Source organism: Daphnia magna, linkage group LG3 (genome assembly GCF_020631705.1).
Source record: "Daphnia magna isolate NIES linkage group LG3, ASM2063170v1.1, whole genome shotgun sequence".
NCBI lineage: Eukaryota > Metazoa > Arthropoda > Branchiopoda > Diplostraca > Daphniidae > Daphnia > Daphnia magna.
The window spans coordinates 11,440,652-11,453,084 of record NC_059184.1 but is presented as its reverse complement, the minus strand read 5'-3'; the positions used below and the strand labels follow the sequence as shown (position 1 = coordinate 11,453,084).

At 37.0% G+C, this 12,433-nt stretch overlaps 1 protein-coding gene and 2 pseudogenes across 1 annotated transcript; all 3 read left to right on the top strand.

Moving 5' to 3' along the window:
* Positions 1-2,305: 2,305 nt before the first annotated feature.
* LOC123470417 lies at positions 2,306-2,903 on the top strand (annotated as a pseudogene).
* Positions 2,904-4,862: 1,959 nt separating this feature from the next.
* LOC116919344 lies at positions 4,863-8,576 on the top strand (annotated as a pseudogene).
* Positions 5,893-7,612, top strand: LOC116919819. Its single transcript, XM_032925873.2, has 7 exons — positions 5,893-6,077; positions 6,176-6,368; positions 6,432-6,710; positions 6,769-6,921; positions 6,989-7,118; positions 7,182-7,356; positions 7,428-7,612. The coding sequence occupies exons 1-5, from the start codon at positions 6,063-6,065 to the stop codon at positions 7,105-7,107; spliced, it is 759 nt and encodes a 252-aa protein (XP_032781764.2). The 5' UTR covers positions 5,893-6,062; the 3' UTR covers positions 7,108-7,118; positions 7,182-7,356; positions 7,428-7,612.
* Positions 8,577-12,433: the final 3,857 nt, after the last annotated feature.

Here is a 12,433-nt window from a genome sequence, read left to right as displayed (position 1 = left end):
ATAAAATTAAAAAATTTTTTAGTATGTTATTTAGATACATACAATCTACTTTGGCATGAAATTTGGTTGAGTTTTGTCAATAACTGTATCAGTTATTAACAAAACTAAAAAAACGGTTATTTTTTAGTTAATTTTGTCTCCGCAAAGAATGTTTCTAGAAAAAAATAATCGCAAATGGCATGTAAATTTAATATGGAAATGAAGCTTAATCATTTCTTTATTGTTAAAAACAAAAATTATAATTTTTTATCAATTACTGTAGATAATATTACCGTTTTAAAAAAATAGTCTTTATCGGGAAATCGGGACAGCTGTTTTTGACTAAAATGGGACATTAGTGGGCGGGTTTGGCCTTCAAGCCCATCAATCATCACCGAGCTCATGACGCCATTACTGTTCCTTACAATGATAACAAGCAATCGATTATTCAGTATAATAATCGATTACAATAAGCCCAACCCCCACCTATCTTGTAATAAGGGTTTTTTATCATATAAGAACAAATTTTTATTAACACAATAATCAAATTGAAACATTTATTAACTTATAGAGTCTATGCAGTGGGACGCTATTTCAATTTTTACAATTTTTTTAATGAATTTTAAGGCGAAAACGGAGGACGTCCCTCACCACCCACCCTAGTGTCCTCACTTACCCCTCAAAATAGGCTCCTCCCACAAATCTAAGAAAACTTTAAAGGTCTTATATGGGAAAATGGTTTATTATTAAATTATATAAAAAATATGGGGGGTACATTACCGTATGGAATACATAAAAACAAAATAATAAATTAATTTAAAGATTAGTTTGGGAGATATAGGGGGAAAACGAAAACCGTCCCGGCTTACTCCAGTCTCCCCTACCTCGATAATGCTTAAGGCTACTTGACGCATGATGACCAATGAGAGGGGCGTAAGCCTACCACGTGATCAAACACCTGCAACGAACCGAACTGAACCAAAACAAACCGAACCGACTCAGTGGACGGTCTGCTACAGAGTTTTTTCGAAATAAGTTAGTTTGTAATGGATGAAATGGATATTGATATAGATATAGAAAATGCTGATTTGAATTGCAATTTTGATATGGCAGAACAGATAACAGAGGAATCTCCAGAACAGGAGGATGACACAGCAAACACAGAATTAGAGAATGTTTTGTTGATTTCAGAAACTGCAATCGCAAATAAAATCCTGCAAACGAAAAATTCGATGCAAACTAAAGCTTTCAAAAGACTGGAATTTGTAAAGGTAAATAAGTATAACTAAAATTTTAAACTGATCTTTAACATTTCTCATTTATTAGGCTATCTACCCCAGGCCTGGTCAGCGTATCAAGAAAAGTAAACAACCAGTAACATCAGTACACAACCGTACAAAAAACAACAGGTTTCAACAAATAAATATCAAGGTGAGATAGGATTTAGAAATTTTTACAAAATTACAGTGTTTAACAATAATTGTTTCAAATATTTAACATATCCAACTCAATTCCCTAACAGAAGAATTCAAAGGGGAGTATATCTTGTTGGCAGCGAGCCCAAACGATACTGTTTGGTCTTCAACAATTAGAGCTTACGGATCCATAGCCTCAGAATTCTTGGAAAATAGATCTGGCAAATGCTTGACTGATCATTGGCACTACCTGTTTGATGATAAACAAAAAGGTAATCATTAAAAAAAATCTATCAAATCCCTCTGATTACCATATATTTGGCTTAATTTCTACAGAGCGAATAAAGCGCCCTAGTAAAGATCTAGCAAATTCAAAGCTAACTCATGCTCCATCTGAGGATCCAACGACTTCGATTAAAGATACGTCTTATTCGATTTCAAGTCCCGTTATGCAACCTGCAACAAGTACCATGGCGAATCCTCCTGCCACTATTAGTCAAGCCATCACTCCTACACCGAGTACGTCAAGTCAGAGTCCGCCCAATCAAAAAAGAGTCGGTTCGAGTGTGGTAACGACTCCAATTTCAAGTCCCGTTATGCAACCTGCAACAAGTACCATGGCGAATCCTCCTGCCACTATTAGTCAAGCCATCACTCCTACACCGAGAAAGTCAAGTCAGAGTCCGTCCAATCGAAAACGAGTCGGTTCGAGTGTGGTAACGACTCCAATTTCAAGTCCCGTTATGCAACCTACAACAAGTACCATGGCGAATCCTCCTGCCACAATTAGTCAAGCCATCACTCCTACACCGAGTACGTCAAGTCAGAGTCCGTCCAATCAAAAAAGAGCCGGTTCGAGTGTGGTAACGACTCCAATTTCAAGTCCCGTTATGCAACCTGCAACAAGTACCATGGCGAATCCTACTGCCACTATTAGTCAAGCCATCACTCCTACACCGAGAAAGTCAAGTCAGAGTCCGTCCAATCGAAAACGAGTTGGTTCGAGTGTGGTAACGACTCCAATTTCAAGTCCCGTTATGCAACCTGCAACAAGTACCATGGCGAATCCTCCTGCCACTATTAGTCAAGCCATCACTCCTACACCGAGAACTGGTAACGACTCCAATTTCAAGTCCCGTTATGCAATCTGCAAGTAGCATGGCGATTACTCCTGCCCCTTTTAATCCAATCAGTCCTTCATCGAGTGTGTCAAGTCAGAATCCAACCACTTTGAATGTGAATGCGAATCCTGCCATTTTCAGTCCAGATATTCGCCCCACAATTCTAAGTTCACCTATCACGCCTTCAATTCCGCAGAATCTCAAAGAGAAAGTAGTCAAAGCTCCACTCAAGGGGAATATAGTAAAACTCCAGAAGGAATGTTTTTGAAAATGAGTGATGGAAAGGTATCGGAATTATTTTGATTTTAAAGTGAAAATTAAAATTAATATCAATCTCATTTTTTAGATGATTGCTATCACTACTATTTTGAAAGAGCCATTCAAGTAGTTTCAAACAAGGATGGGGTTTTAAAATTATTCCTTCACTAAATTGTGATTTTTCAATACAGAAACTTTTTAAAGAATTACTTATTATTACGATATTATCATTCTCGACAAGAAATAAGAAGGGAACAGTAAACAAAAAGCACAGAAAGCAGGGAACACAGTGATAAGCAAAAAGCAAACTCCATGTCTAAGCAGATGACGGAATGTGGATGGAATACCTGCATAAATATATACGATTGGTAAAGATTAGTTCTATGAAAGTAACACTATATTGATAGAATTGATAATACACGTTTATATGATCGCTCCTGTATGGAACTGATAAAATTCCAAATTCTCTCCAAGAACGGTTGAAAAGCGTTCTGTTTAGGATATTAACCTGATAAGAAAACTAAAATTAAACGAAAACTATTTAATTTTTAATTCAGGAATATTAAGTTAACCCTGTCATTATCCAATGAGATTTACTCTAGAGTTTCAACAAATTTTCGTTCACATGTTCCTGGTGTTTTAGGCCTGAGTTGATGCCAAAAACTGAGCAAATCTTCATCCATCAAGTTAGAATTGCGATCCAGGCCAATATTTGTAGGACCAGCACAGCTTAACCTAATAGAACCCAAAGAAAAACAAGAATTGCAGCAAGGAGGCTCGTAAAGAGGAATTGGAATATCTGAATAAATGTATACGATAAAGATTAGTTCAATGTAAGAAACAATAAAGTGATAGCATTAAAGAAGCTTTCTATTACAGTCTTGAGTCTGAGCATTATGGCATGGGTCTTCAGCAGACAATGAAGGTCCAGCAACGGGCTCAAGATAATTTGAGATGCTTTGGTCGCTTAGGTTTTCAACAGCTTCATCCAAGTTACCTAATATGTGTAGCAGATGGTTTTAATTGAGATAAATTTGATGTATAGAATCCATACTAACCTGACTTGTTGCTTTTTAAGGATGGTTTTTACTGAATTGCATCAATATAAGTTGTCTTTTTCACCCTAGATTTTGTTGATTCAGACATTACACTTTCCGGAGCTTTCTTCCTAGATCTTTTGGGAGCCGATTCCTCCTCCTTCCACACAATCGTTTTTTTCCTACTCTTTTTAAATTCCATAATGAATTTTGATCAGATTTTGATTCAGAAATGTGAAGAATAAGCTAGGGAAATCAACTGCTAAAAAATGGATCTTTCAAATTAGACGACGAAAGTGCACCTTAAAAGTCTCTACGAGAAAACAAAAGACGGTTGTATTCCGTGATCCCATGTAAAAGCAGGCTTGTAAAAGCAGGCTTGTAAAAGGGTTGTCCTAGGCCAACCCTTTTACCTAGTTCTCAGGGCCAAAGGGTTGGCCTAGGTGACGGAGACCAAGTTGTCCTAGGTCGAGGGGTGATGTTGCTACGATGAAGAGAGAACCCATAAAACCAAATTGGGAGATTTATTCCTGTACAGTTCGCAAAGCTTTCAGTAAGTTGTTCAATTAAAATGTGTTTTCAGTTTGGTTTAGTAATTGATTTCTTTTGTTTTTCAGATTCTTATTCTTATTCGATCAAAGGAAAATCAGGCTACCCTGCAATCAGATATAAATTCTGAGTCTGATCAGCACGCAGTGATGGGAAGGGGCAAGAGAAACAAAAGGGCTCCTGGCAGATATTTGCTTACAGAGACCGTCCAAGATGCGCGTTGTTCAAGCGATGACAGTAATGAAAGTGTTGGAATGTATGGGCCCACTCAACCCTCAGTTCAGCAGGCAATAACTCCTGCAATTCCGCATGGGCTGGTTTCCAATGCTATTTCCCAACAAACAACTGATTTCGCTGCGTGGCATCAACCGTTTCCCTTTGAACAGACGCCTTCTCTGCAGCAAGGCAATCGTCGTTTCCTTTTCATCCAAATCGTGATGGGCAGGTTAATAAACCGTTTTCCGGTTCTTCCAATTTTGCTGGGCCATCAATTTTGAGTGCTAATGGTTCTCAGAATCAAACAAGGAGAATTGTGTCCTTCATCATCCCAATTTGATGGTGCCTTCGAACGGGTTCAACCCGTTCCAGTCATTACTGCTGGTCTAGCTGATCAAGCAAACGAATTACCTGAAGGTAAAAATGTAAATTATGTTGGTTAAAAAATATACATATTTATGAATTGAATGTTTAGGTTTAAAAGCAGTCTTAGCAAAACTAGTAAAAGAGGTGCTATAACTTCAAGAAAACATCTCAAACGTCATGGCAAAAATGATAGTCATCGAAGGCAAAATGGATATCATGGCGAACCCAATTGAAAATCAAGCCACTGAGCAACCCCTACTAGCACAAAAACAACAAACATCAAATAAACGTAAATGGCAACGTGAAATTGATGTCACCATTTGAAACCAATATAAAATATTAATTGGATATCATTTTTAAACCTACAGTTAACAAAGAAAAGTTGACATTCTATAAATGTTACTGTAAAATCCAAAGGTGTATGTCAGGTTTGAAACTAAGTTAATATGCTCATTGGATGTAAGTTTTCAAACGTTTATAGGAGGTTAGTTTATAGAAATCCTATTGATGATAATTCAAGATCCGGAGTAAATGTCTTTTTTGGAACCAAAGAGAGGAGGCCCAATGGATGTAAATGTCTAAACGTTTATGGGTGGTGGGTTTGTAGACATCCTATGGATGACAGCTCCAGATCCGGAGTTAATGTCTATTTTGGAACCAAGACAGGATGTCACATTGATTTGAGTTTTATAACGTCCTTATAACGTCCCAAAAGCAGACGATGTAAATATTTCAGGACAACATGAAATAACTGAATATCGACGAGGTAAGATAATCGATAATGATTCTTTTCAATACTTAACAGTGTCAAAATTAATACTCAAAGCCTAATAATGTCATTACTTTTAAGAAATTAAGGGAAACTTTGAATCACATCATTTTAAAAAATTTTAAAGCTTATTTACAATTGTCTAAGATGGTTATTAATTTTATTCTGATATATTGATTAAGATCTTAGGCTAATGCAACGGTGTGTTGTTTCCGTGACGCGTTATTGTCGTCAAGGGCTTCGGTCTTTACTTGTTCATTGTTTTAGGCGTCTAATTGCTTGTCCAACATCTAAAAAGTGATTGATACATTATCCTTACAAGCGATTGTGAAACCTGTTTCATATTTGGAATATGGAATTACAAAAGGTATTTTTTTTTACAAATCTACAAATAAGTGTTTCGTTACCGTTTGATGACAATTTTCGAAATGTTACGATTTCCATGTTTTTGATATTTCGATGCAGCATGCTTTTGCCATAGTGGATTTATTTGCTACGAACGGCACGTATGTTCATGTTGTCCGTACAACCTGGATTATAACTGGAAACACACAGTGCTTGGTTCCTAAACATCACACTTATGAGGCACACATCAGAAAGACTGAGAAACCAGAATCTGATTGGATTTTATACCCGTGCCATGTTCGCAAAGGATATGGTAAGTTTCTAGATAAATTGTTTAAATGTGTAACGTTAATAATAAAACTATATTCTTTTTCAGATTCCTATGAGACAGCAAGGAGACACCTTGCTGAAGCAACTGTGAATTCCGAAATAAATTCAACTGATGTCGAAGTAAATGCAATGGGAAGAGGCCATCGAAAGAAAATTGGAAACAAGAGGTACTCACCTTATGAGGAGAAGAGACCGTCAATAGAAATAGATGGAGAAGATTCAGAAGATAGCAGTGTTGGGTTTTATGGTCCCACGCAAAGTTTACTTCCTACCATTCCTATTCCTCGACATTTGATGGCAAGTACAAGCAACCCAATGGAAGAAGGTATATATCTTTAGTACTGTAAAAGCATGCGATTCATTTACATGTTACTTATCTGCAGGGATGATGTCCACTAACAGCAGGCAGGATCCTACCCTGATTAGTGAAGGAAATTTAGATTCTTGGGACATGACTGAAGAACAGAGTGCCATCTCAAACATCACTATTCAGCCTAAAGATTTGACGCAATCAACGAGCAACTCAATTCAAGAAAGTATGAAGATACTAGATAGTATAAAAGCATAAATGAATTTTACCTCTTTTTATTTTTATTTTTTTAGGTCGTAAAAAGATCTTGGGCCGCATTCATCTCATTGAAAGTAAAGGCCTCTTGCAATTGGGAGGGGAAACCTCGAAAGGGTATCCAAAAGCACGGTCTACAAAAATCCTTGCTAACTGAAGCCATTTTCAGTAATTTATTTAGCTAATTAAAAAAAAAATGTTAAGTAATCGTAATTTTGTTTGCAATCTTAGAAGGAATTACTATTTCGAAGCCTTTTAAAGGCGCAAACCAAATTTGATTTGGAGTTTGAAACCAAAAAAATTATGAAAAGTGCTCCAGAATTATTCCAACGAGTCCAGCAGAGCCTTGGGAAAGACAACAGCATACCACGGGATATCAGTGAAGACAGTGGATAACTCCCTATTAGTAAGTTATAAAACCAGTTTCCGGAACATGGGAGGCACCTGATTTATTTTTTAAATTATGTTTCATTCCAGGTTCATTGAACGGGTATGGAGTCGGAGTCATGTTCCTCACTCAATTTCGTGATTGTTTCGTCTTGTGTTTCTCAATTTAGTCAGCACGTGTCCGTGCACATGGACCAAATTAAAACTGATATATGTTAAATCTACTGTATCGTTTTTGAAATTTCTGCTGTGAATACATGATATTCAGCTCCCTACGTGTATTTAATTTCGCTTTCTTATTTACTCCATTGAACGTTAAGCTAAGAAGTCAATTGGACGTTACAATTACCATATCGTATGAACATCAAAATCAGGATGTCATATAAACAATGAAAATGGATAGACATAGGATGTAAAAAAATGATATTACATGGAGGTAACATATCGATAGACAATAAACGTATCATTTTTCTATCCCATTGACGTTCAAATTGTACATTTATTGGACGTTAACATTTTACGTTCGGTAAATGAGACATTAAGACATCCACTCTACGTTGCATAAAGGTTACTGTGGATATCCACGCCATCCACTTGAAACCAGCCAGAGATGTTTACTGGATGAAACTGTGCTAGTAGGGACGAGGAATTGATCCTGATTTTCTGTCGGAGCCCCTAAAGGAAAATGAGGAAATAATATTGCTGGAGAACACTCTATTGGATGATGACAAGTACTATCAACTGGTAAGAAGAGCAAAAGTTATTTAAAGTTATTTTTTTAAATTACGTATTCTAACCAAATTTACGACTCATATGTAGTTGACGATGCTTCGTAACTTAGGAGGTGGATCGATCACTAGCGCAGTTAAACGCGCATGGTATCGAGTGTTTTCCATCAAGGTTAGGGCTCTTGTTAATTGGAAGGGAATGGCCACGAAGAAGTATCAGAAGAAAGGACTGAAAGAATCCATTATTACCAAAGCTGTCTTTGGTAAGTATGATTGAAGACAATTGCATATGTCAATATAAGCATCATTATAATAAAAGGTGTTTTTATTTGTAGAAGCTGTGCGCAACACAGGAGGCCGGAGGGCCAAAGATTATGAGATGGAGAAACTAACAAAGGGAATCATGAGAGGGATGCCAGAGAAGTACCGCAACTCATTGAAAGCGTCGGCTGAAATGGAAATAGACATTGAAGACGATCTGTCACCTCCAACTAGGGGCCGCAGTTTGTAGGACGTGCAGAAGTAAGAAAACAAACATAATTTAAAAAAATTGATACTGAGTATTTATTCTGTAATGTCATAACTATCCTTACAGTACGGAGAGAACAGGCAGTGGGGTAAAATCGGCTCTCACTGACATTTGACTTTGATCATCATCAAAGTCTTTAAATTGAACTAATGAAATCGAAATATCGTAAATCCAGATTTATCTTAAACATGTGAAGTTGCGAACCATAAACTTTACGGGACGGTCGTCAAGGATCTTTACAAGATTCTTTGTATGTGGCGAAAGACTTTTTTCACTTCTTTACTGGAATTTCAGAAAAATTTGATCTGGCAGCAAGTAAGCAAAGGTTTTGGTTATTCAACTGTGCTAATATAACTGCTAATATAATCTGTTTACCCCCATCAGTAACATCGCGTCACCTTGCAAAATGTCCACCGACGAGCGGAGCATTTGAAGAGAATGATTTCGTAAAAACAGGAGACAATTATAACCCGAGAAGCCACTCCAGGTGAGAATAGTTGCAGTTGCATTTTCTCTGTCTTTGTTTCTGTAACTTCATCCTAAATTGTCGATAAGTTCTCGTTAGGTGTAAGTTCCTGTTACAATCAATGCGTCATGCCAGTCATATGGTCCAATCATCTCTTAGAAAAATGTTTGCTGTGCACGTATATGTTCACAATCAAACGTGAATACTCTTCTAAGAGAGAAGATCTTCCCGTCTTGTTTGTGGTCGACTATGGAACCCTGTCGTCAATTTCGTGGATGATTCTAGTGCCGGAATTCAGATTTTTGGTATAACCGTCTGCGATTTGATCAAGACCAAGACGAACGGGCAATTTTTTCGAGCGTTCTGTGCACAAGTAGGGGAGACTGGAGTAAGCCAGGACGGTTTTCGTTTTCCCCCTATATCTCCCAAACTAATCATTAAATTAATTTATTATTTTGTTTTTATGTGTTCCATACGGTAATGTACCCCCCTTATTTTTTATATAATTTAATAATAAACCATTTTCCCACATAAGACCTTTAAAGTTTTCTTAGATTTGTGGGAGGAGCCTATTTTGAGGGGTAAGTGAGGACACTAGGGTGGGTGGTGAGGGACGTCCTCCGTTTTCGCCTTAAAATTCATTAAAAAAATTTGTAAAAATTGAAATAGCGTCCCACTGCATAGACTCTATAAGTTAATAAATGTTTCAATTTGATTATAAAAAAATTTTCTTATATGATAAAAAACACTTATTACAAGATAGGTGGGGGTTGGGCTTATTGTAATCGATTAATATGCTGAATAATCGATTGCTTGTGATCATTGTAAGGAACAGTAATGGCGTCATGAGCTCGGTGATGATTGATGGGCTTGAAGGCCAAACCCGCCCACTAATGTCCCATTTTAGTCAAAAACAGCTGTCCCGATTTCCCGATAAAGACTATTTTTTTAAAACGTTAATATTATCTACAGTAATTGATCGAAAATTTTAATTTTTGTTTTTAACAATAAAGAAATGATTAAGCTTCATTTCCATATTAAATTTACATGCCATTTGCGATTATTTTTTTCTAGAAACATTAATTGGCGGAGACAAAATTAACTAAAAAAAACCCGTTTTTTTAGTTTTGTTAATAACTGATACAGTTATTGACAAAACTCAACCAAATTTCATGCCAAAGTAGATTGTATGTATCTAAATAACATACTAAAAAAAATAATAATTTTTTTAAAATCTACTATTTTTCCCCCTACTGTCCCTCTTGACCCGGTGTCCCGGCATACTCCAGTCTCCCCTATTGATTGTGAATTGTATTCTCTTTTGTATTGCCAATTAATAAATTGAAATTGAAAATTGATATCATGAAATTATGCTAATTTGTTTTCTTTGTATGTTACGGGTCGACCCATAATCGGATAACCAGTGGACGTCCGTATGGACCAATATAGGATAGGCGTACGATCAATCTGAAACGTACTATGGACGTTCGTTGAAGCAGAGTCGGGTGGAGCGCGCTTTGAGCTTGAGCGAAAAAGGAGCGCGCTCGCAATTTTCACTTAGCGACGAGCGCGAGCCGCTCAATTAAAAAAAAAGCGAGCTTGAGCTTAAGCGAAGACCTGCTGAGCGACTCGCTTGAACGCGAACGCCATCTATCAGTCAGCAATAAAAACATTTGGTCCAAACTTAGTGCGCTATCTATGAACACAATTTTTTTTGTGTGTGAAAAAGTACGCAACTATACAGACGACACCCAAAATCGTCTTTTCAGCACTTCGGGACTCATTTTTGTTCCAAAACGTTCAAATTTATCGGACAGTAATTTTGACAAACTTGTGTTTTTGAAACAAAATGGAATATCTTTTCGAAACTGGCAACTTTGCCAATCAAAAACTAGCTAATAGCTAGCAAGTTGAACTCTTTTAACTTTTTTAAGTGTAGGAATTAGGAAATTGTAATACCTATAACCTACTGTGATCGCTTTTAGGAGGAGTAAGAGGAGAAAATACAAGTTTTTGACAGAGATTTTTTGTGTGAAGAGCGAGAGCGGAAAACGAGTGCGAGCGCGCTCATTTTTTTTTTTTTTTTTTGCGAGCTAGAGCGAAAATCCGCTCATTTTGAGGCACTGAGCGGAAAGCTCAGAGCGCGCTCGTGTTTCAGTGATCGATGCCCGACTCTGCGTTGAATACATTCTATGAACGTTACTTCCGGACGTCTTATGAATATCCAAGTTTGACGTCCACAGGAGAGGACATTAGTACATCCTGTGGACATCCCAAGGACGTTCAACTTGGATATCCAATTTGACCGGAGTTGACTTCAATAGGATATCCTATGTACAGTATCCTCCACAAAAGACAGGCAACCCCCCCCCCTTCCCCCGGTAGCCCAAAAAATAAAAATTCCTTATGAGCACTAGATGGCATAGTTTTTTTTAAATTGCAAAATAAAAACAAAAACAAAGAGTGCAACTTTTTTTGTTTGTTTTGACTGCAAAAACGAGACGGTTGCCATGATTTCAGTATTTTTGCTGCGAGCAAAATTTGGAAAACGGAGAATTTGAGAAAAAAGTCGGGAGGCTAACCTCTGAATTGTTACCTTTCCCCCACCCCGACTTTTTTCTCAAGTTTTCCGTTTTCCATATTTTCTCGTGACATGAAAACTTATTGGAAACCATAGCAACCATTAGAAGCTGTGTGATTTCGACGGACGCAAAAGATTCCCGAAAGAAAGAAGAAGATTTTGCCCATGCACAGACCGCTTGGCAAAATCTTACTGAAAAAGACGCTTATCGTAAAAAATTAGCGAATGACAAAAAGACTTCAATTATGCTTTGAAGCTAACGGGTGGTAGAAGAAATATTAAACATTTTTCATTTATCAGTTTGTTTAAATTAAATAAATCCTCTTTAAAAAAAAAATTTTTTTATGTTTTCTTAATTTTTTTTCTAAATGCTATAATTTTATCCGTCTTTTAAAATCGTCTGTAACCAATAAGTTTTGATGTCTGTAATTCTCAATCGTCTGATCACTCTGATGTCTCGCACACGTTGTAAGTAACAAAATAACGTTGGTTTTAATATTTATGTACAGTATCCTGCACAAAAATCCGAACACCGATTTAATTTTTAAAAGCCACCTATTGGTGGGGTAAAGGGTTTTTTTTGGTTTGTTTTTCTTTAAGAGGGAGGGTAGACGGGGTGACGGACACATAGGGCAGGGTTGGGTAAGTCTAGACATTTTTTTTATGCCTTAAGGTATTACGCTTTAAGGCAAGTAACAGGTCGGGACATTTTTGCAACCCCCAGGGTGGTGTGTTTTTTTAAACGACAGTTGGAAATGTTGGACTTAGGCTGTGTTATATTCTATACCCAAA